The 24,231-nt window shown below is 37.7% G+C and overlaps 1 protein-coding gene, 1 long non-coding RNA gene and 1 pseudogene across 7 annotated transcripts; 2 read left to right on the top strand and 1 right to left on the bottom strand.

The window, feature by feature from the left end:
• The first annotated feature begins 709 nt into the window (after window positions 1-709).
• Window positions 710-3,930, top strand: LOC113304604. 6 transcript variants are annotated; one of them, XR_003338256.1, is made up of 6 exons: window positions 710-1,089; window positions 1,189-1,309; window positions 1,484-1,567; window positions 1,720-1,950; window positions 2,603-3,557; window positions 3,694-3,930. It is a non-coding gene; the product is annotated as an uncharacterized LOC113304604 (long non-coding RNA). The 6 variants fall into 6 exon arrangements; XR_003338254.1 differs by having other exon boundaries at window positions 1,720-2,492; XR_003338255.1 differs by having other exon boundaries at window positions 1,720-2,651; window positions 2,751-3,557.
• Window positions 3,931-17,127: 13,197 nt separating this feature from the next.
• On the bottom strand, window positions 17,128-19,141 carry LOC113305152. The gene is made up of 3 exons (XM_026554248.1): window positions 18,332-19,141; window positions 17,373-18,122; window positions 17,128-17,229 (listed from the first exon to the last, which is right to left on the bottom strand). Exons 1-3 carry the CDS (start codon window positions 19,139-19,141, stop codon window positions 17,128-17,130), a joined length of 1,662 nt encoding a protein of 553 aa, XP_026410033.1.
• Window positions 19,142-22,282: 3,141 nt separating this feature from the next.
• On the top strand, window positions 22,283-22,963 carry LOC113305151 (annotated as a pseudogene).
• The last annotated feature ends 1,268 nt before the right edge of the window (window positions 22,964-24,231 follow it).

Raw genomic sequence — 24,231 nt, 5'->3', positions numbered from 1 at the left:
CTCTAGCAATCTTTGAACCTGTGATGTTCGAATCTGATGTATTTCATCTTCAGTTCATCCGAACGAGAAACTCAGGTCTAACTCTAGCAATTTTTGAACCTGTGATGTTCGAATCTGATATATCTTGTCTTCAGTTCATCCGAACGAGAAACTCAGGTCTAACTCTAGTAATCTTTTAACCTGTGATGTTTAAGTCTGATAGAATTCATCTACAGTTCATCTGAACGAGAAACTCAGGTCGAACTCTAGTAATCTTTGAACCTGTGATGTCAAAATCAGATATTTTACATCTGTAGTTCCTTGGAATGAGAATCTGAGATCTATCTTTAGTAATCTGGTAACCTGATATAAGAAAATTCACTTCGTGTTCTTTCAATTCATCCTCATTCTTCCAGCTCATTCTCATTGAGTTCTCATTCTTCCTGTTCGTTCCCATTCTTATTCATTATCCGCATTTGGGTGTGCTTAATAAACATAAATCTATCCGTCCTAAATTATTAGTCTGCTTTGACTTAGTCAAGATGTTAAGGAGACCGAAGGAGTGTACAAAACTACCCATATTAAATGCTATGTTATTACCAAAATTAAAAGGAGTATATGGATTATAGAATATGTAAGAAAAATACATATTTGGTAACTTTATTATTTATAGAAAGAGTGGTCTATATAAGGTTTAGATGAGAGAGAAAACCATACAGAAAACCTAAATTCATCTTCGCCTCTCCCTCATTGCCTCTTCTTCCTCTTTCACTGAAACCCTAACACAGTCAATAAGTGAAACCCTAACACACTCAATCGGAGTAGAGTTGTTGCTCTCGATTTACTTTTCTTCAAATCGTATGAAATTGTTGTTGTTTTCTCAAATTCAACAAAACCTCGAAGAACCCTAGAATACAAATCCAGTTTTTTTTTCTCAATAATTAAGTTCAAAATCAAAGTTAAGAAATGAAGACAAATCTCTATTCTAGAAGTTCACTGTCACAAATCATAGCTTCATTAAAATCCTATCTCAAAATCAGGACGCTTGTTTCAACAGACATCAAACGTTGTAACCCTGGAACTGGTTTTTCTGCTTCTGAAATCATTAGGGTAAATCAATCGTGTTCTTGTTTGATATTTTTGATAAATGTTTTTGTGTTACTAAACGATTTAATTTCACTTTATTTTCTATCGTTTTTATTTTTGCAGTAAGGTGTTTACTTTTTTACTTACAAAGAACTCCTCAGGTAGTCAAGTGGGCTGAAGATCTCTTCTCCTAGTGCAAGAAATAAAACCCCTAAATCTACTATTGAATATTCTTTTACTGCTGGTAATATTAATCTCGAAATCCCTTTACTCTATTTGATTGTTTGATTTTGTTTTTAGTATTTGAAAACCTTGATCTAGTTTTGTTTTACTGAAGTTTTGAGTGTCGAAGATCGATCAAATCTTGTTGGTGATCTTGTTTTGTAGATTTAATTTTGGGTTTTTTTTGTTGCTTCAGGATAAGCTAATGTCGTCACTTCATGGCCAAGTGCTTCACAACATCAAAAGAGACCAATGTTTTTTGTTGTTGCTTATTGTGCAGGTACCGTAGATTCTGTATTGGCTTGTGATTCAATTGTAATAGTTTAATGTTTGCTCTCAAATGATTACCTAGACTGTATATGATTTATGAGACTCTTTGTTCGAACTTTTCAAGACATCTTACTAGAAGAATAGGTGATTCTATGCATGCAGTTTTGCTTACATATGGATGTACAAAAATGGAAATGAAGTGCATAGGTTGGATATAGTCTCTTTCAGGGATGTCGAAGCTAAGTGTGACTATTTACAGCACCGCGGTAGTTATAACTGTCTTTACTTGTCTCAACTTCTACACACAAGGAGTTTCAATTTTCTTCTTATTCTTCCATGGATTCAAAACCAAGCACAAAATTTCGAGCGTGATAAAACGGGATTCAGTTTCAGGTAACCTAAAATTATCATGTGATTAACTGGGTCTGGGTAATTTATCGAAACCCAAGTCTTCGAAAACTTGTCAAGTTTCATGATTTCGTTATGATTTTGAGCAAAACCCAGAATTCAATGTCTACAAATTAACTGAAAAAACATCATAGTGCCTGAGGTATATCATATGTATGACTAGATGGTATATCATAAGATGAAAGCCAAACGTAATTAGCTTGATTATTTTTAGTGTATGTATAAGTCATATAATGTCGTATGCTTCTCACTTGCTGGATCAAGCAGATATATGTGAGGATCCTTATTTGTGGATTGTATATATAAGCTTCCTTGTAAGTGCTTATTGAATCTTTATTAATGGATTTATTCCATCTAATTGGCATAAATTTTAAGTAACTTGTAGTTTTTGACTGCAGTAATACTGTTTATCTTGTATTAAGCTAGCCAATATCTTGTATTAATCTAGCCAATTAAGCCTTTCAATCACGTAGTTGGCAAAGCTTTTGAATGGTCAATCATGTGTAATTGCATACATTGTTGAACAGGTGAATTATCATGAATGCTTACTTCTCAGTTTGTTTTTCCTTTTATTTCTTTAATTTGGTGATCAACTGAGTTGATATGTATACTAATGAGCCATTGATTTCTTATTTAGGGATTGAAGAAGAATGGTTTTCCTATGCCAAATGCTGTGGTTTTAATAGGTATACGTGATTATGGGACTTGTCTAAGGTTATTCAAGGTAAGAATAGGTATATTAAATGTGGCCTATATAACCAACCTTACTGCATCTTGATCTGTAGCTTGGCTGGCTAATGCATCCAGTAGTCTGGTTGACGGTTATTTTCAGCAACCACTTGAAGAATTATAATGCAAAGCATGCTATGTAGAATGAACCAGAAAGGGGTAAGAGGAGTTGTAGCAACTGTTCAACCATAACCACAGTTACAACAGTCAAAGCTTGCTGCAAGACAAGCTAGTCATGGTGTTTAGTTTCAAAGGGGAGCTTTCAATTATCCAATTTCACATTTCTATTGGGTACCTTTCTGCAGTTTTATTTCTCTCATGTTGCTTGGTATAGATGGCGCAGTCTTGTGGGTTAAACATGAATCTACAGTTAACCATCATTCTTGCTTCTGATCTGTAGTTCTCTTTTACTGAAGTAATATTCCATTCTGCATCCTTTATTTTTTGAGGTATTGTATCTGTCAGTCACGAAACATGCTTGAGGCCTAGATACATATGTTCTTATGTTTTTCTTAGTGATGTTTGGTGTAGTTTAGTAATGGTAGTGCAGTTGATGGCTAACGAATCTAGTGAGTTATGCTAGTGTTGTATTATCTAACCTCCCGTATGGTAGAATATCCACCTTTTGTTCAAAGAAAATAGATGGATAAAGTTAATATGATAGTAGGTATCCTATCTCTTATAGATTGTTTCTTTCAGATATTATGATTATGCAAAATTGTGAAACCTGAGAAGTATGTATTCTGCATATTGCAGGAATCTTACAGGCACCTTTAAGTGTGCTATTTTGACCAAGATGGATGTGCTGATCTTGAGTAAGCTTTATAGGAGGCCCTATTTACTTGGATCCTCCTGTTGAGAAGGTAAACATTTCATGGATTGCATAGTTGTTTTCTTAAAATTATTGAATTACCGTTTCAGAAAGACCTTGATAAACTTGTACCGATTTCAGCTGGGTAAGTTATCCCAGAAACTAATTACATTGATTTTTGTTTACAGGAAGTAGTGGATATTCTTATTTGTACGAACCTCTTTGAAGGAATGAATCATAACAAGTTAGTCTATGGGTTATTCACTTTGATTCATTTTTATATTTTTATTCTCTTGCAACTTCTTATCTCATTGTGTATTAATTAAGTTAAGCTTGTTTTTACTTGGTTGCAACTCACAAAGTGTTGGATTTGAATTGTACTTGGTTAAATTTCGTAATGAATAAAATAATTTTTTAATTGTAAATATCATAATGAATAGATATTTGTGCTTGTGTTTCCGCAATGCATGTATGAGTGTTGAAATGTGTATCACAGGCCTGTATTTCAGGATAAATTGTGTCGCAGGCCTGTGTTTCAGGATAAATTGTGTCGCAGGCCTGTAAACTGGAAGCCCAACTCCGTTATAATGGATCTGGACTATCCATTTTTTTTGATTGTAATTTAAGGAATTGTCACGGAAATAATTGTTACAGAAAGTGTTAGTTAAAAAGAACACCTGTCATCATCTGAGTGCTGATATAGGAGGATGACACGTGTTACTAAAAGATTTGTTACAAGCAATAGTAACACTTATAGATGTTACTGTAACCGTTACTACAAGAAGACACGTGTCCTCAAACTAATCGTTGCAATAATATACTCACACCTAAAACTGTTGCAATTTTCGTGACAAATGAGCCACGTGTCGCAATCCTAAAATTAGGTCAATTGTGACTATTAACTATTGTAACGCTTTTCATATGTGACTGTATATGGATCTTGTCACAGATAAAACCGTTACAAAACACCATCACAATTATTAATAACGGCCTATTTATAACAGGCTTTAACCATTACAAATTCAATAAGTAACAGGTATAGCCTGTGACAAAATCCTGGAAATGGTGTAGCGTTGTCGGGTTACACTTTCGCAGAAAAATATCTGAGGTGTTTGAAGGTGTGAAAATTCGGGTATCAGATCTGTGTTTGGTACATAGTTCGAGTGTATTTGTTGGATAATACGCTGGTGCTTCTTTCTCTCTTAAGCTATTTTCCTGTGAGCAAGTAAGTGGCACATTATTTTCAGAGTTTTTTCATTAGAAATGAGTTCTAATGGCATGATGATCGACGAAGAACTACCGGGTACGTTTGATCAACTTGAGGAATATGGTGATTTTGGTGATCTGACCATAGACATGGGCTGTGATGGCCTTGAAAACCCTCTTGTTTCTGAAGATAAGGGCAGGCTAGATTTACTTGAAGGAAGGACTACAAATTGGTTTAAAGAATTTGATGAAAGGTTAGGCACAGTTGAAGACAAGGAGTTTGATGCTACCTTGTTAAATTGTGAAACCAATGCTGAAGTGACTGAATTGAAGGTGCAATTCGATGACATAAAGACCATACTAACAAGCCATGCGAAACAAATATCAGAGGAAGTGGCAAGCATTCGCGGATTAATCAGTAATGACATGTTTGTAGGGGCAAACGTGCATAGAGAAAGCTCAAATCGATTCTCCGAGCCAAGAGTTTACGCAGGTTCCAGAAAGGCTAGAGAAATTGAGAATTTCTTATATGACGTTGAGGCATACTTTGAGGCGAATGGAACTGGGGAAGGACAAAAGGTAACTCTCGCAGGCAATTACCTTGGTAGTGATGCAAAGGTTTGGTGGATAACTATGCTGCAAGAAGATGAAACTGCTGGTTATGCCAATCCTATGTCATGGAATGACATGAAATATGGACTGAGATGTCAGTTCTGGCCAAGTAATGGTGCTTGGTACGCAAGATAGAGTTTGCATAGGATAAATATGACTTATACACCACATGCCTATGCTGAAAACTTTCTTGGATTGGTGCAAGAAGTACGTGTCATGGGTGAAGAAAATTAGATGTTCCAATTTCTGGCTAGCGCGAGTTCGAGTGTGATTGCTGAACTCAAGAAGCGCAAAATCCAGAGTATCTAGATGGCTATTGAAGTGGTAAGAGGGATTACCAGTTGCACAACTGAAGACGTGCAAAGTTTAAAAGGTGAGGCCAAAAGGAAGGAAAAATATGTAGGCAGTAAGCGTAAGCATGATCCAAAGGAAGATGAACTATTCCCTTCAGCTCGAAAATATAGGGGATGTTTCATTTGCAAAGGTTTACACTTCGCTAGAAGCTGTCCACTCAAGGAGAAACTTAAGATATCGGTTGGGGATGATTATGGGGATCATTCTATCAAGACTCGTGAAGGAGGAAGTGAAAGTTCGAGGAAGAGGCCTCGTAGCGAAGTGGTCGCTCACTTCGACAAAAGAGACTAAGCTAAAAACAAGAGTAAATGTTGCTGTCTCCATTGGCAACACTTTGACGCCAAAACAAGAGTGTTTTTTGTCCTTGTTTTATGTAGCTTTAGTTGTTGGTTGTTGCAAACTATGTGTGTAGAGTTTGGTTTTACAAACTTTTATTTGAGTATTCAAGTTTGTATATACTTTGCTTTGGTGTAAGCAAGTTTCTTTGTTAATGAAGTTTTAGCTTTCTAAAAGTGATCAGTGGATCAACCATGTAATGGTACATGGTCTTGTTATGTAAGAGCAGTAATGAATGAAGGTGTTTTCTTTTATAAAGTCTTGCCTCTTTATTTATGATGTAAAACTAGTTCATGGGGAGATGCTGCAGTATCATACTTAGCCTAACGTATGCAATGACAAGAAAAGTTGAAAGCTAATAAGCAAAGCATAGGACAAGGGTCCTAGTTGATGCATAAGTGATGTTGCTGTTTGGGATTGCAAAATGGCACGACAGCAAATGGGCGGCGACAGTGCAAGCAATTCAGCAAGTTAGAAATCATTTCATCATCAAACATGAGTTGGGTGGAACTCATGGCCTTGGAAAAAGACACACACTTTCTAGACAACAAGCAATGAAGTTCAAAGAGGTATTTGGAGACATATTGACTTTGAAGGCATGGAGCATGGACATCTAACGGGTTAGCTATGTTATGTCTAAAGAGATAGTTAGTCACAGTTGCGTAGATGGGCCTGTGCAACTCAATAGTTTTGATTTTAGTTTGTTAAGCAAAGAAAACTTGCCATTCCAGTTCGGGTATGCAAAATGGCATAAGTATAAAGAGTTTATACTTGGTGGCCAGCATTCAGAGAAATGAGTTCTTGAATGATGCTTGCATAATCAGAGTTTGGCGAGGCATGAAGTGTTGAATTCGGGTGTCTTATGTGAAAAGAACCACTATGCACTTTGTGACAAGCTTAATGAGGGGCATGGAGAACTGTTAGAGCATTGCTCGGTCAACCTTGCATGCGTTGCTATCTTAAGCATGTTTGTCAATGTTAGTGATCAGAACTATAAGTCTTGATTTCTAGTCTACTATAGCTAATGTCTCGGACTAGGATAGAAAGTGTAGTTGAGCTCAAGTACTCCATGGCGATCATCATACAAGACGAAGGACTTCCCAAGGAACTGGTGGATCTTCATCGTCTAAAAGTTATGTGGAGACTTGAACGTATCTATCACTCAAAAGTATATCTACTCTATCCCCTTTCTTGATACAAAAGTCATTGTGCTATATAGACTTTGATTATATACATTTGCTATTTCTAGCCGAGTTTATCTCCCCTATCTATTTCTCGAAATATGTGTTGGTAAGCTTTCGCTTTGGCCAAACTCATGTTTACCTAGTGACGAAAGTCATGTTATGTTTCAATCACTTTGAAAATGACTTCGATGGAGATAGTCGATTCTTTATGTCTAACGACTATTATAACATTATAGAAGAATGTTTCAACTGAAGTGAGAGTTTAGATTACATAGCCATTGTTGTATATAAGCATTGTTGTGGAAACACATATATGTATAAGTCCTTATTCCTTGAACTGAAGTTTGCTAACTTTGTTGATCAAGGGAACCGGAACAAGAGCTGTGAACTCAGTCCGCAAACTGGCGGAAGTTCTTGAGCCGAGAAAATCTGCTGTAGTTTGAGAACTCCTTCTGGGAACTTAATTCCGCGAACCCAGTCCGCGAACTTGAGTTAGGTTATATCTAAAGACGATTGTTGTGAACTCATGTTTATATAAACTAAGGAATGCAAGTTTGCAAACCGTGGCTATAAAGTTCATGTGAATCAAATTGTTTTTGCTTCAATTGTCTCTTGTGTAGTTACATAAGATTTCCTTGGAATTGAACAACTCTATAACTAGTTCATTTGAGTCATTTGACCTAGTTATGGTGAAGAAGAGATTGGTTGATATGAAAGTACTCATATGGCTAACCATTTGGTTAACTACTGTTGAACCAAAAAATATACATGTTTGGGTACGGTTACACAAACCTAAAATCGTACATTTCATTTGTGTGTAACAAGATAGGTTTTTCGATCTAATGGTTGAAAGATATTAGCTTGAATCTAAATCATGTTTTCATCTAACGGTGAATATTCAATGCTTTGTTACCAGGATAACATTGATTGCAAACCCTGATTTGAAAGACTATATAAAGGAGAACTATAGCAACTGGGAAACTTAATCCCCACACCTTCTGTGTGATACTAGTTGCATAGCTAGAGTCGATTCTCCTTTAACCTTTGGTTTCTTCTTCTAAACCAGGTTAACGACTTAAAGACTTCATTGGGATTGTTTATCCAGACGATACTACTTTCTCGTAGTTGTGTGATCTGATCTTGCATATTCTATCGTACGAGTAAAATCGCAAAGATTGGCTTGATATTAATATCTCCGATAGGAAAGATATAAAAGTAATCACAAACATCTTCGTCTCATCGTTTGTGAATCCACAACATCTTCTTTCGCTGCGTCGATTAAGATTGTTGTGAGGTGATTGATAATACTAGGCTGTTCTTCAGGAATATAAGTCCAGGTTATCAATTGGTTCATGTTCACCTTGATTTATCAAAAGACGAAAAAAAACTCGTGGGTATTTCTGTGGGAGACAGATTTATTTATTGCTATAGACTTTTCTGTGTGATACAGAATTGTTTATTAAAGTCTTCGACTTTGGGTCATAGCAACTCTTAGTTGTGGGTGAGATCAGCTAAGGGAATCAAGTGCGTAGTATCCTGCTCGGATCAGATACGTAAGGAGCACAACTGTACCTTGGATAAGTATGAGATTAATTGGGGTTCGACTACAGTCTATACCGAAGTTAGTTTGAAGTAGGCTAGTGTCTGTAACGGCTTAATACAGTGTGCGTTTAATATGGACTAGGTTCCTGGGTTTTCTGCATTTGTGGTTTCCTCGTTAACAAAACTTCTGATGTCTGTGTTATTTCCTTTCCGCATTATATTTTGTTATATAATAGAAATATCACAGGTTGTGCGTTTGAATCAATCAATTGGAAATCCGACCTTTGGTTGTTGATCGAAATTGATTGATACTTGAACATTGTTCTTTGGTACCGTTCAAGTGTTTGCTCTTGTATTCAATTAGACTCGCATAATTCTATTTACTTGAGTAAGAATTGAATCGAGAAATAGAGATATAACTCTTTGATATACTTTTTATAGATTGGGTCTTGTTGATTCTCTAGAAAGTATATTGTAGTTTGTCCATACATATTGCTAAGCGAAATATTGGGTGTGGTTGTTAGACCCCCGCTTTTTCAAGAACAATAGTTCAAGGCAGGTGCCGACAAAACTGATTGTAAATGAAGCCAAGTCGTTTATAAGTCCTTGTCATGTTGAGTTAGAGGCAAAAGAAAAATTCGGGAGGCGAAAGACTATGTCAATGATCGTAGGTGATCAGTTGGATAAGAATCATTCAGTGCGTACACTTAGGCGCAAATGATTCATGCGAAATTCAGGCCTAACGGGAGTTGGCTAAGAAGAATTTCAGGTTTGTATTTGGGTATTGATGCATGATTTGAGTAGCATCATAAGCGTAGTGCACGATACCGAGAAGTGGCTCAAGTATATGAGATTAATGGCAAAGTAGTAAAGCTAAGTGATGCGGATGCAATCGTAGGGGGACCATTGGCTTAGGGTTTAGCCAAAAGAGTACTACCGATTTTCAGAAAAGGTTCTGAAAACAAGTGAAGGAAAGTTAAGAATAGTATGGTGTTCATACTGGGTCGCGTTCAACGAGGGCATTGAACGGATTAGGTGGGGGAGGTCTATGACATGGATGCAAGTGAGCATAATGATTGTGCATCACAGAGTTGCAGCAAAAGTCAATATCCATCCATAACGGCGCTATGCAAAGATTCCGAAGCCATAATAGCGGTACACTGCATAGACAGTCAAGTGCTAAGGATGGCATAACCCTGGAGGGACATTGAAGCGCAAAGGTAGTGCTGCACTGTATAAACATTTGGACAAGTAATGAAGCTTATTGTCCGACACAATAAGGTTTCATTGAGTGAAAGGAAAGACAAAGCCAAAAGTGGAAAGATGCAACATGCAACATGCGATGTTGGCATTTAGGCATATCCGTGGAATTGAGTTGGCCCAAAATCAAGGATGGTGCAAGGAGGTAGAATAAACTAAGGATTAGTCTATGCATTATTTCCAGGTAGGGACAAAGCTTGGACAATGAAAAGAAGCTAGTAATGCAAGAGTTTCATTGCTATTGTCAAGCAAAATTGGCGAAGTGAAGCATTTATGACGCATGAGTAACTGGAGTGAGTTTAAGGAGTTGGACTTGATGATTAAAGCACATGGATGGTCAATGCATTAACTTGGAGAAATAAATTGGCAGGGCCAAGGAGGCTGAGCAAAGGATCAAGGCTAAATTCATCAAAGCGCAACAGTAGTGCAATACATCTCAAGTGACGCTTACAAGTTGGTTACGAGCTTCACAAGCATGCCAAACACGCGATACAAGTAAGAACGGTTATAAAAGGAGTTTATAATCCTGGGAGACGGTTCCTAACTGCAAAAGAACATGTGTTGGATGATTGGCGCGATTTGGAAGAAAACTGGCCAGTTAGCACAATTATTGGCGGTTATAGAACTGCTCCATGGGACAGATGGATGTCCCATGCGTGTGCAACGGTTGTGCAAGGTTTGGCCAAGTAAATATGATGTATAAATAGTCGTAAGGCATGGAAAATTCGGCAGGCTTGCATATGTGAGTGAGAGACTCAAAATATGAGAGTTTTTGTAAGGCTAAGGCTTGGTTCGAGGTGAACAAGTCTGTGTAAGTCCCTAAGTGACAAGTTTTGTATTTCTTACCTTTGATGCAATAAAATGAAGTGACTGTGTCATGTTCTAAGTGTTCTTGGTTGGCTGATTGTTGTTGGTAAAGTATGGCAATGTTTGAATGTATTATGGGATGCATTTGAGAAGTTTAGAGAAGTGAAAGAAGGCTAAAAAGATTTCCGTTGTTAATCTGAAGAGTTGGCTGTTTGCATAGGTGCAAACTTATAAGGCTGGAGTGCAGGTGGATGAAGATTTATTCACAGAACCATTGTGCTGCCGGGTTACACTTTCGCAGAAAAATATCTGCGGCGTTTGAAAGTGTGACACCTACCAAGATAGAACAAGGGAGAGAATAACTGAATGGGACATGACAAGAGAAAATACTAAGCCTAATCAATATTAAACTATATATATTACCTGGAAATTTCCTATAATAATCTTCATATACATATGTATATTACAAATGTTTTCGTTGACCAGATATCCAACGGGTGAATGATGTTCCACCCGTGTCTAATCTGTGCGGGTTTCAAAACATCCACCCACGTCCAATTCATCGAGAGAGGAATGAGGTATACATCTGCCAAAGTACGGATTGTGTCGGGTAAAATACGCGGCTTTGGATGTATTGCTCACCCCTGGATTGGGCCTTGCCATAATGTTCGGTTGTCTAAATTGAGCCATGTTCAGTTGGGTTGATTGAGCCCGTGGGCTCTCTATTTTCCTTAACCCGCCGACCCCTTGGCTACATATGCAAAAATGGAAAGCTTGTTTTTTAGGAACCATTTTTTGGGGACCATGGTTTTTTTGGGGACCGTGGTTTTATTTTGGCTAAGACATTGGAAGCCAACTTAGGTCACTCCTTATCTAGATATTTATATTAATACCTAAATTACCTTCCTGCTTAATTTTGGGTAATGATTAGTTAGTGTTAATAATAGTTAATATAATGATTAGTGAGATTATTAAGTTAAAGATAATTAGTGAGATTAAAAAATCAGATGGTTTTTTGTTTTAAAGAAGTAGAATTATTGAGATAGTAAAGTTAGAGAAGATGAAGAAGGAAAACATGAAAAACGATGGATTTTACCAACCACAGCCGGAGGAAGGGTATTTGGGTAATCAGGTATGCTTCAAACTTAGATAATGTTGGTTGAATTGCTCCAAATTTTCAAAAAACTGTAAATTTTTAGAGTAGATTTGGGCTTGTTTGGTTACCTTATGTGAAAAACAAGTTACCGAACTCATCTGAAAGTGTAGTTCGGTTACTTTTTCCAAACATGCACGTTACCGAACTCGCTCTTTAATGGAGGTTTTTAGTCGTTCGGTAAACAGACATGTTTCCGAACATTGTTTATAGGATTTACAGAGTAATGTTCGGTTGTTTCGCAAACTTTAACCCAAAAACATGTACAACCGAACTCCACATGTATGCAATTAGTGAAGAGTTCGGTTTGTCAAGATTTTTTGCGAACAAACCGAACATAGTGGGACAAGTTCGGTTAAATTGAAACTCAACATAGTAGGAAAAATAGCACAGCTCAGTTACATTGGAATTTTTTTTTTCTTTTTGTAATATGGGTAGAGTTTGGTTACTAGATAGTTTTAGAAATTTTTGCGAACCAACCGAACATAGTAGCAAAGTTCGGTTAAATCATAACTCAACATAGTGGGAAAAATAACACAGTTCGGTTACATTGGCAAATTTTTTTTCTTTTTGTAATATGGGTAGAGTTCGGTTACTAGATAGTTTTAGAAATTTTTGCGAACCAACCGAACAAAGTAGGCAAAGTTCGGTTAAATCATAACATAGTGGGAAAAATAACACAGTTCGGTTACTTTTTTTTTTCGTATTATGGGTAGAGTTCGGTTACTAACTAGTTTTAGAATTTTTTGGGGACCAACCGAACACAATATATTGGTTTTCAATGAGGAGTTCGATTAAAACTATTTTTTGCGAACGAAAAATTAAATTCGTGATAACCGAAGTGTTCTTCATGTTCTTGGTTTCAGAATGTTCGGTTACAAAACTAGTTTTTTAAAAACTATTCCTAAACGAACATGCCACTTTAACTTCCATTTAAACCATATTTTGATGATTTCTACTCAATTTCCCAATCAAAAAACGAATTAAAAAGATTGATGGGTTTTTCAATCGAATGAGGAACGTCAAGGAAAGAGAGAAGAATAAGAGAATTTTTTTTTTCAAAACTAAAAAATTTCGATTCCCCTTCTGTTTTTGTTTTTGATTTTGATTTTGGTTAATAAATTCATTTAGATTAGATGTATATGATTAGATTTATATAATTATTAAGGTAGTTTTAATTTAAATTAAAGTAAAGGGTAAACGTGTATTTACCTAACTTTAGGACACCCCTTATAAGTATAGGGAGGTTGGCCTAATAAGATATGGCCCCCAAAAAAAACCATGGTCCCCGAAAAATGGTTCTTTTTTAGGGTTAGGTTAAACTCCTTATGAGAAGCTGAGACAATAAGTTTTACTGTTGCAGAAGAAGCGGCTACGATGAAACGTTAACGAGCATCAACATTGAAGGAGACGAAGGCAAAAAGCCATGATTATCCTCGTGCAGCAGACATTCCTCACGAGGTACTTTTGCAAATACTACAAAACCTTTGTGTTAAAACTTTGATGAAATTCACTTGTGTTTCTAAATTATGGTTTAGGTCAATCGTGAATGACCCAAGATTTATCGAAGCTCACCTTCTTGAATCCCAAAAGAAACCCATTCTCATATTCAATTTCTTACCCAAAGCGTTGGACACAGTTGAAAATCCCTCATTGTGCCAAACTAAACACATGTACTATTTGGAAAAAGATGAGCTCCTTATGGGCAAGGAAAAAGTTATACCTTATCTTCATAAACTACTGCCAGTTAAAGAAAACAACTACCGGAAGAGAATTATTGGTAATTGTAATGGTTTAATATGTTTTCTGGTGGGTGGTCATCCATATATTATTCACAGGCGCGTCTGGCGTTATTTTGTTATTGAGATTTTAACTTCAGTAAACTCGAGAAACTGCGTGTAGTCTCTCGCATCCACACCCCGGGGAATATGATGCACATAGAAAATTGTCAATTTGGATATGATTGCTTATCGAGTAGATATAAGTTGGCGTGTATCCTTCTTGATCAGGGTGGTCATGCTAACTCACGCCAATGTTTTATCCTTACACTAGGAAGTAGTGATACTCAATTATGGAGAGAGATAGAGATAAAAAATCTGGCAATACCACCATACTATAGCACACAATTTATTTGTTGTATTAATGGAGCTCTATATTGGTGGATGTGTGAAAGTTTCCGGTACAAAAGAGCTTTGTTATCGTTTGATCTCCACGAAGAGAAGTTTCAAGTAATTGAACTACCAAAGGAACTAATTGTTCGTTTCCAGGCTCCAAAACAGAAAGATTTTCCGTTGGAGCATAGAAAATGTCTCTGTGTTGCTGGCATTAACGAATCTGATTCTCATAGTGGTGTGGTTGAGTTACACATATTAGAAGACAGAATCAAGCAGGTTTGGGCAAAAGAAACTATTATATTCGATCTTCCGGTAGCTATATGTCCATCTAACGACAACAACGGAGGTACTACCTTTTCACTCAGTGGGGATGGTACAAGTATCACTAGTATTCGAATTATTGAATTCACTGGTAAACTTTTTCTTTATTGGGGGGAAGCACTGCTTCAGAAAGGATAAAGAAGTCGTATAATACATTTTTACGATTTGCAAACGACAGAACTTAACTAAGTAAGAGTGGGTAGTAAATGTGGTTCCAAATATCATCATGTTACTAATCATGTTGAGAGCCTCGTTTCTTTAAGAGCTTGGGCTACAGAGGATGGAGATGGAGGAGGAGAACTTGGTCGAAACATGGATAAAGACACTGTGTTGAAGATAGAAGACATGTTTAAGCAAATGCCTCCAAGTCTTAATGCTGCATTTTCATTTTTTTCTTCTTTTGGTAGGAAAAACAATGAGTTAGTTTAATTCACTTTGTTAATAACCATTTTGCATCAGACGCTGGTTTTTTTCTGTAGTTAATGTTCATCTTTGGAATGATCTTATTTATTGGAATCTAGTTTGCACAAAATTATGATCATTTTCTAAATTGCTATTCCAAACTGCTCAATAAGTTGGTCTCTTTTGCCAGCTAATATTCTCACCATTTTGAGGGATTCCTTGTCTTCAAGGAGTGTTGCATCGGATCACACACTACCCCTCTCTGTGACAATTCCATCATTCACATTATGAGAACAACTCTTACTATCCTTCTCTATTTCCTGGTTAATATTTTTCTTGGGAAAACCTGAAGTTTCACACAAGTTCAACTAAGACAAACAATGTTGACCTATTCGAGTACGTAAAAATTGACTACTAAAGATTAATTGATCCTTGAAACAAAAATGTAGTTATTGGCTTTTCATATTTTCTTCGCATTATCTTGCCCCAACAGGAATAAGCTACACAAAAAACAAGCATTACATTGTCAAAACACATATTGCTGTGCCGGCCTGACCAAATCCACCTATGTGTAGGAGAAACTTCATTCTTCTTTTTGATCAACAAAACAATATAATTTTATATATAGGATAAAAGAATGAAAGAATTACAAATCCAGAATTGTTTTATAGATAACAGTTGAAAACAATGTCTCAGGAAGAAATTATCTCCTAACTAATTCTTCCCATTTGAAGACTAATTCTTCGAATCTAACATTCTTAAGACTTTGAGAGTAGTGAGACCAAAACAAAATGATTGCTCTTATGTTTAAGATAATACTATGCACCCCCTCCTCCCTAGCCCCTTCACAGAACATACGTTGATTTCGCTCTTTCCACAAGGTCCAGCAAACTGCAAACGGCAGAACTTCCCATATGTAGTTACCATTATCAGAAAAGATTTTCTTTCTAAAACCCTTGTAAAGGTCCTTTATATCTCCACACTGTACCCAGCTAACTCCAAAGTCATTGAACAATCTATTCCATATCTCAGACGCAACCTTGCAGTGAATGAACAAATGGTCTATGGACTCTAAATCTATTTTACACATACAACAGCGATTAACCAAAGTTCTTCCCCTTTTAGCTAGATTGTCTTGAGTTAAGATGGAATTATGATGTACCAGCCATGTGAAGAAACACACTTTAGGTGGTACATTATTAGTCCACACAACTGTAGAAGGGAAATCAAAAGAAGAATCATGGTTGACTAAAGCCGAGTAGCAAGAGCTTACCGTGAAGATACCGTATTTCGTCCATTTCCAATGCCTTGCGTCCTCTTCCAAAGTGGGAGTGAAAGAATGAAGCTGATTTGTAAGAGCTGACGCTTCTATAATCTCATTGTCTGTCAGCCTCCTCCTCAAGTCTAGGTTCCAATTAACTTGCCCATTTGTATCTATGGAGTAAAATTGGCTCACTAGGTGTTGTTTTTTCCTAGAGACCCTGTATAGATTTGGAAAAGTAGCTTGAAAGGTCCCCTCACCCATCCAATGGTCTTGCCAAAAAAGGGTTCTATTTCCTTTTCCCACTTTGTAGATGATCCCCTGTTTGAACTTTGACATCCTGTTGCACACACCCCGGCAAATACTATTTCCATAGGAAGTCTTTGGGATCTTGGTATCCCACCCCAAAACAGCAGCACCGTACTTCTCATATATTAAGATTCTCCAAAGCGCTCTTTGTTCCACAGAATATCTCCATAACCACTTACATAACAGAGAGTCATTCATGGTGATTAAATCTCTAATACCAAGACCTCCCTTGTCTTTGTCGGTGCACACCTTTCTCCAAGCCACCAAGGGGTACTTCTTAGATTCTGAAGTTCCTTTCCAAAAGAAGTTTCGCATAATACCGTTTAGTATTTTCGCCACAAATTTTGGCATTGAGTAAACCGACATCATGAAGATTGCAATTGCACTAAGAACGAATTTGATTAATATCAATCTTCCTCCGTATGTCAAGCATCTTCCCATCCACCCTTGAAGTCTTGCCTCAAAATTTTCAATGACAGCATCCTGAATTCTTCTACATCTGTATGAGGCCCCGACTGGAATTCCCAAGTAAGGTATAGGGAAATCTGTGATCATCCGGCTGGCATTGACAATAAGTTTCGCCCATTCCAACAGCAGTGCTCTTGGCAGCATTGATACTTAAACCCGCGCACAGACGAAAGAAAATAAGGGAGGCACTAATGTAGTGAATTTGTTGAATAGAATCCGATGAAAATACTAGGGTATCATCCGCAAATAGTAAGTAAGACACTTGAGTTCCATTGTGGCGAATGCGAAAACCCTCATATAAACCATTTCCTTCCAGTTTGAAGATCATTTTGCTGAAAGCCTCCATGACCATAGTAAATAGGAAAGGTGACAAAGGGTCGCCTTGACGCAACCCTCTAGAGCATTTGAACATGTAGCCTGGACTCCCATTCAATAAAATTGAAAAACGCGGTATTGATACACAAGTCTGAATCCATCTTCTCCACTTTATCCCAAAACCCATTCTTTGCATCACCTTGTCCAAAAAATCCCAGCTCACCTTATCGTAAGCTTTCTCAACATCTAGCTTGAAGACCCACCCTGGATTCTTAGACTTTAACCTGGAATCAATGCACTCATTTGCTATTAGAATACTGTCAAAAATCTGTCTCTTCGCCACAAAAGCAGATTGAGTTTCCGAAATTATTTTTGGAAGAACTAGCTTTAGCCGGGAGGATAAAACATGGGTCACAATCTTGTATGAAGTATTAATCAAACTGATCGGCCTAAAGTCTTTGACATCTTCGACTGTAGTCCTTTTAGGGATAAGACGAATGAAAGTATTATTTGCTCTCCAATCCATAAAGTTTTTTTCCTCGAAGAATTTCACGAACATCATGTATTCCACCTTGATGATATCCCAGAAGTGAACATAGAACTCTACAGGAAAGTCATCTGGTCCCGGGGCTCTATTCTTACCCATTTCGTTGATAGCCATCTTGACGTCTTCTTCGGTGATTGGACGTTCTAGACTTCGACAATCCTCCATATCGAGAGTAGTGAACTGCAATTCCTCCATGAAAGGTCTATTACGATCTTCTTCCTTGTACAACTCCTCATAGAAATGTTTCAAGTGATGTGATATTCTCCGCTTGTCCTTTGTTAACTCACCATCCACTTTTAAGCACCCTATGTTATTTAGTCTTCTTCTTCCATTTGCAAATTTATGAAAATAACTTGAATTTTTGTCTCCATCTTGATGCCAATGATCTTTAGCTTTTTGCTTCTTTCTTTTATCTTCAAGTAAAGCCTACCCACAATAATCAGACTTCAAATTTACTCTCAAAATCCTGTCCTCTGCTGTTGTTGCACCCTCAACGTCCTTTTCATCCAAGTTTTTAATTTTTACTAACAACTCTTGCATAACCTGATCCACCCTCCCAAAACTTTCTTTGTTCCAAGTGTTCAAAAGATCTTTAATAGCCATTAGTTTTTTGCAAAATATGAACCCTGGATTACCCAAAAATTAAGATTTTCCCACCATTCCTTCATCAAATTTGGAAGTTCTTCATCCTCCAGCCACATTAGCTCGAACTTTTTCGGCCTTGGACCACTGTCTCCCATTTCAGTAGATAATAAGAGAGGAATATGATCTGACACAGTCCTCGGCTTTGCAATTTGAGTAGTACCTGGGAAGTAGTTGTCCCACTTTGAGTTCAGCAAGAATCTATCGATCCGAGTGCAAGTAGGAGGGTCCTGAAAATTAGACCAAGTGTACTTTGCCCCACATAACGGTAAATCAACAAGGTTAAAATCTGACATGAACTGGTTGAAATTCCGCATAGCACGAGATAGTGTTCCCTGTCTATTATTTTCTTCAAGAGTTGATATTACATTCCATTCGCCACCAAGACACCCCGGAATATCCCAAATTCCCAAAACTTCTCGTAGCTCCATCCAAAGAATACGCCTTTCTTTTCGATCATTAGGAGCGTAAACAGAAGATACAAAGAAATCAAAATTGTTTGCAGTACATCTAAACATACACGAGAGAGAGAAAATAACATGTAAATTGTCCACCATATCAAATTTATCTCCATCCCACATAATACATATCCCTCCTTTAGTGCCTTCAGATGGTTTGAAGCAAAATTTTGCGCTTGGCTTGTTCCAGATTTCCTTCCTTATCATTTCTGTCATATCTTCCAATTTTTTTTCTTGAAGTAACACTATGTCAGCATTCCATTTTGAGAGGACTGAGTTAACAACAATTCTCTTTTTCACATCACCTAAACCCCTTAGATTCCAAGAAATAATTTTGTTCGTCATTTCAAACGACTTCCCTTAGCTCTCGCCTTCAGTTCCTCCCTGGATCCCGATGGAGTAAGATAATTTAGCAGACTAGACAAACGGGATTTCTCCCTGGCATCTCTAGGATTTAAAACAATTTCGACTTCGCCATAAATCTCGTCTTGGGAGCCAAAATCTTTCTCTTCGTCACTCACTTCAGAATCTCCTTCTTTGTCCTGTAAAAGCAATTGAACTCCTTCTAAAGACTCATATGATATTCCTCCTCCCACAAAACCCTTCTCTTTTCTAGTGAAATTAGTTGAATTTTCCTTGAGAAACGCTTCTTTAAGAGCATTCATAATACTATCATGAATTGCATCTTCTTTGCCCTTGACCGGTACCCCCATAAGACCTCCAACAACCTTAAAAGCCCTGCAAAGTTGCTCCTTTTCCCGTTTGAAATTTGCATCTCCCTCTATAAGCTGAAATTGTTGTCTTAAGGATTCTTCATTTGAAGATTGTTCACCTTTTGGGGCTTCTAATTCGAAAAAAACTTCATTTTCTTCTTCTTCTTCCTCGGCAGCTGATGCCCAAAAATCATCGTCATTTGAGAAATTAGGGTGTCTCTGAGCAAGAGGGATAATATCTAGGGGTTCATGAAAGTGATCTTGGTTTTCTACCCTAGTAACTAGCATCATCTGTTCATTGCAATCCCTAGAAACATCCCCCTCTAATTCTGTATGTTCTTTATTTGCGAAAAAAGAATTATCAGCACCATATGAACTAAAATCAGAGAAAGGGAGTTGAGCTCTATCGAAATAAATTGAACCACCTTGCTCAAGATGGGCTTTTACAGAAATCTTTCGTACCGTGCCAAGATGGACTTGGTCTTCTTCTACCAAAGGGCCCTTGTTTTTGTTTTGTGTTATCTGATCTTGGAGTTTGTCTGTCGAACTTACTCTGTCGTCAGCTATAAGATTGTCTGTCGACGATGCTCTGCCGTCAGCTACAATTACCCAATGTTTCTTCGACCCCTTGGATGTAGTTACGACCCCAGAGGCTGCCTCATCCTCCCCCATTTGTGTGGTTCTAGTGGTGCCAACTTCTCCATCTTATGTGTTCTTCTTGTTTTCCTTAATGTTGTTTCTTTTTCTCAATTTATTTCTCTTTTTCCTTGCCTTTTTCTTCTCATAGTACGCATGTGACCGAGTTCTTTTATTTAGCTGATGGTCCTTCTGGCTCTTCCTCTTATCTATGTTTTCCTGATTAATCACATCACCGTCCCCTTTTTGGGCTACTAGTTGACTAGGATGATGACCCTCATTCATGCCGTAAACCTTCTTTCCTCTGTCAAACTCTCTCTTTCCCACATGGGATGTACTATACACCCTATCTTTATTCAGAACAACTTTATTGTCAATAACTTCTTTGCCCTTATCTTCCCCGTTACCAGAGTGGTACGCCGTCTTCAAATCAAGTACTACAATTCCCACCATGAAAATCAAACCCTCCTCATTCAATGTCACAATGTGTGGCAAATCATTGATACTGCTTTTGCAATTAATAAGAACCTTAATTCCTCCAAGCTCATTAAAGTCGATCTCAATGATTGAGACATGTTTTTTGAGAATTACTTCCATTGTATTTTTGGACCATAAGTGAAAAGGTACTCCAAGCAGAGATATCCATACCTTTTTATCATTAATGGAGGAATTGATAGCATTTACTGATGACCACCATCGGGAGAACTTGATTTCACCACTTAAGAAAGCAATGAATTTTTGGTTAATCAACATATCATGATCTTTAACTGATTTAATGAACAATACCCCCATATTCTCAGAAAAAGTACTTATCTTAAACTGTTCTTGAATATGGAAAGTCGCTTTAATACGATCTTCCACCATCCTCCACTCTAACGGTTTTGGCTCCACGGTACAAATGATAACTTCATCCAAATGATCAAAAGTTCTTTCTCTCCCTTCATACGAGATTTGTGGACCTTCTCTTGTTGCAGCTGTTACATATAAAGTATTCCCACCTACTCCTTTGATTTTGATATTTCCTCCATGAGTATTCTGACTCTGCAACTCTGGCCATCCATTGTTAAGCTTCAAAGATTCAATTTTGTTTTTAGCCGCTCCCTGCTGGTGAAAATCCTCATATTTGTTAAAACCCATTTGCAGCAGACCTATAAAATTCCTCCATCCTTCCTGTCTATAACCTTCCGGGATCACCAGGTGATGAACCTTTTCACGACTATTACCGGTAAACCAATCAAGAGCAATATATTTCCCCCTGCTATTTCTTCTCTCAATCAATAATAGAGCAGATCCATGGACTAAAGGAAATCTCCATTGATACGGCTTGTTTGTGCTTTGACCTCTAGATTTTGCTTCCCTGATTGTATTGAGAAGCCATAATGCTCCCTCGAATGGAATAACGCAAGAGTTTGTATATCCATTTGATCTCTCGATAATTGTAACTTTGGGTTTAATCTCTTTCCAGAACATACATACTTCAAAATTCTTATCCCCCACTTGTTCAAAATTCTTATCCCCCACTTGAGCATAATATATTGACATCCCTGAACCTTACCACAGATCGAACGCTCCAATAGAAAAGTGGAGATTTACCACCATGAATCCCACTGACCAAGTACCCTCGGACTTAAGGGGAAGGATCGATACCAGACCCGTCCTTAGTCGCCGGAAGGAGTCAATCAGCACACTCCAAAAAGACTCAGACACAAGGGGAAAGAACATCACCGCTGCCCCGTCCTTGGATGCCGGAGTTTCTAGGAGGCTGTCATGAAAAATTAAGAGGTATTTCGGGGTGGTATTCGTCTGTGATATTCCTCCCTTCATACATGATATTTCAAATATACCTTGTTTTGTAGCCAAAGAAGCAAATATCCTCGCCTTTGAGAAATTTTAAAGAACCTTAGGAGATGAAGGAGGAACACACAACTTGATCGAATATGATGCAGCTTTTGTTCTTTGATTAACCGTCTCTGCAATTCAGGCCGGTTCAAGGAGGCAAAGAGATTCTTCCAAGAACTTCTAAACTTCATTCTTCTTCCTATATAAATAATGGTAATGAACAGGCGTACATCATCTTTATAACTACAAGCATTTGAATTTATCAGAAGCTAACACCAAGTTTTCAACAAAGAAAGCCATGTCTTTGAATTCCAGTATCAAAACGTCACTCTTCTTCCCAGTTCTCATTTTCTGCATGTTCCTATTTTTCACTCCACCATGTTATTCTGACCCCGACCAGCTACAAGACTTTTATGTTGCTGACCTAAACGCTACCACAACTTCCCTGAATGGGTTTCCTTGCAAGCCAGTGTCGCAAGTTACATCAAGTGACTTTTTCTTTAGTGGCTTTACCATGGAAGGAAACACCAACAATATGTTTGGGCTTGGCGTTACCTTAGGTAATGTTCTTTCATTTCCTGGATTAAACACACTTGGAATTTCAATGAACCGTGCTGACTTTGCACCTGGTGGAATTAATCCACTTCACTCACACCCTAGAGCAACTGAAGCTGGAGTTATTATATAGGGGAAATTACTTGTTGGGTTCATAAGTACTACAAATGTTTTCTACTCGAAGGTTTTGAAGGCTGGAGAAATGTTTGTGATCCCCAAGGGACTTGTGCGCTTTCAGAAAAACGTTGGACGGGGAAAGGCTGTCACCATAACCTCTTTCAATAGTCAATTACCTGGGGCTGCACAACTTCCCGCTACTCTCTTTGCTTCAAACCCTGCAATTCCTGATGATATTTTGGCCAAGAACTTCCAGGTTGATGAGACAGTCATCACAAGCATAAAAACTAAGTTCGGTTCATCCTAGAATGGGTGCTTCTCTCCAAGTATTTTGAGATTCTTGTAATTTTATGTCCTACAGAAATTGATTGTATTGGCAGTTATATTAATTTGATGTACCAAGGGATTGAACATTCCACTGTTTTATTAATGATACAAAATGAAGAATGCTGCTTCATGTCATTGCTGACAAGGCTACAAGCTGAAGTCATAATTAAGAACACAGAAATGCTATATCAGTTTGCCTAAATGCCATGGAACGCATTACAGTTACAGATATGCTAGCCATATGGTACGACTGTGAGCCAAAAATGTTTGGGCCTTCATGGCTATCTATAGAAGTACAAGGCACATAATTATATAAAGCCCATACAAATCTCGACTCTTTTAAAACAGTAAGTCATATGAGCTCCCACGTCGCACGGTAAGTGTGACATTCCCCTGAAACTAAATTAGATAAAAGCTTCGGGCATTATTAATTCTGGAAAGGACAAATGGCGGGACTCTATTGGTCGGAGCATTATAATTTGAATTACACTATGTTTACACCATGTATTTAACTGGCCGTTTTTAACACCGTTACCGAAAACGTGGGTATACAATACTTATGTGGGTATTTACATCTAATTAATAATTGATTCCGTGACCCACATGTCACACAACTATCACCTATCCATTGAGCCATTAGTTCTTTGGCGATCAAATACACACATGTTTTAGTGATATACGTTTAAACCACATATTTGTGTTACCACCAATATTATCTCAACTTGAAACCCCAAATCAAACAACGCCACACCAAATCAAAAAACCAATCACCAAATCAAAAATCCAAAGCGGCGGGGTTGAGATTGATTTTACGCGCGGTACAGTAATATGCTATTATCAAGTTCTAGAGCTTAAAAACATAAAAAGCCACGAAGTAATAAGAACCTTTTTTTCCGGTTCGCCCAACCATACCCAATTATAAACCCTAAGCGATGGGGTGTGGCGAAGCCGAGCCACACTAAATAAGAAATCCTATGCAACGAGGCAAGGTTAAACCGAGTCACACCAAATCAAAAATCTTTAACATGCATTGGGACAGGGCGAGGCGAAGCCGAGCCACACCAAATTAAAAGTCCTAAACATGTATCGGGACGGGGCAAGGCGAAACCGAACCATACCAAATCAAAAATACACCACGGGGGGAGGCGAAGCTACGTCACAGCAAACCAAAAATATGATAGATGGTTTTTAGATCCGGCCGGTGCGTAGCACGGACACAAAATCTAGTACTCCTGAATCTTAATCCTG

The sequence above is a fragment of the Papaver somniferum genome, chromosome 8 (assembly GCF_003573695.1).
Source record: "Papaver somniferum cultivar HN1 chromosome 8, ASM357369v1, whole genome shotgun sequence".
In the NCBI taxonomy this organism is placed as follows: Eukaryota; Viridiplantae; Streptophyta; class Magnoliopsida; order Ranunculales; family Papaveraceae; genus Papaver; species Papaver somniferum.
The sequence above is the reverse complement of the archived record's forward strand: the minus strand, read 5'-3'. Positions and strand labels throughout refer to the sequence as shown.

What these genes read in the sequence shown, in the direction of transcription:
- LOC113305152 (XM_026554248.1), bottom strand. Translation starts at nt 19,141, where the DNA reads ATGACGAACAAAATTATTTCTTGGAATCTAAGGGGTTTAGGTGATGTG. An exon ending in GGGAAAATCTTAATTTTTGG is followed by an intron (nt 18,123 to 18,331) that starts GTAATCCAGGGT and finishes TATTGTGGGTAG; the next exon opens with GCTTTACTTGAAGATAAAAG. An exon ending in TTGAGAAAGCTTACGATAAG is followed by an intron (nt 17,230 to 17,372) that starts GTGAGCTGGGAT and finishes CAAATGCTCTAG; the next exon opens with AGGGTTGCGTCAAGGCGACC.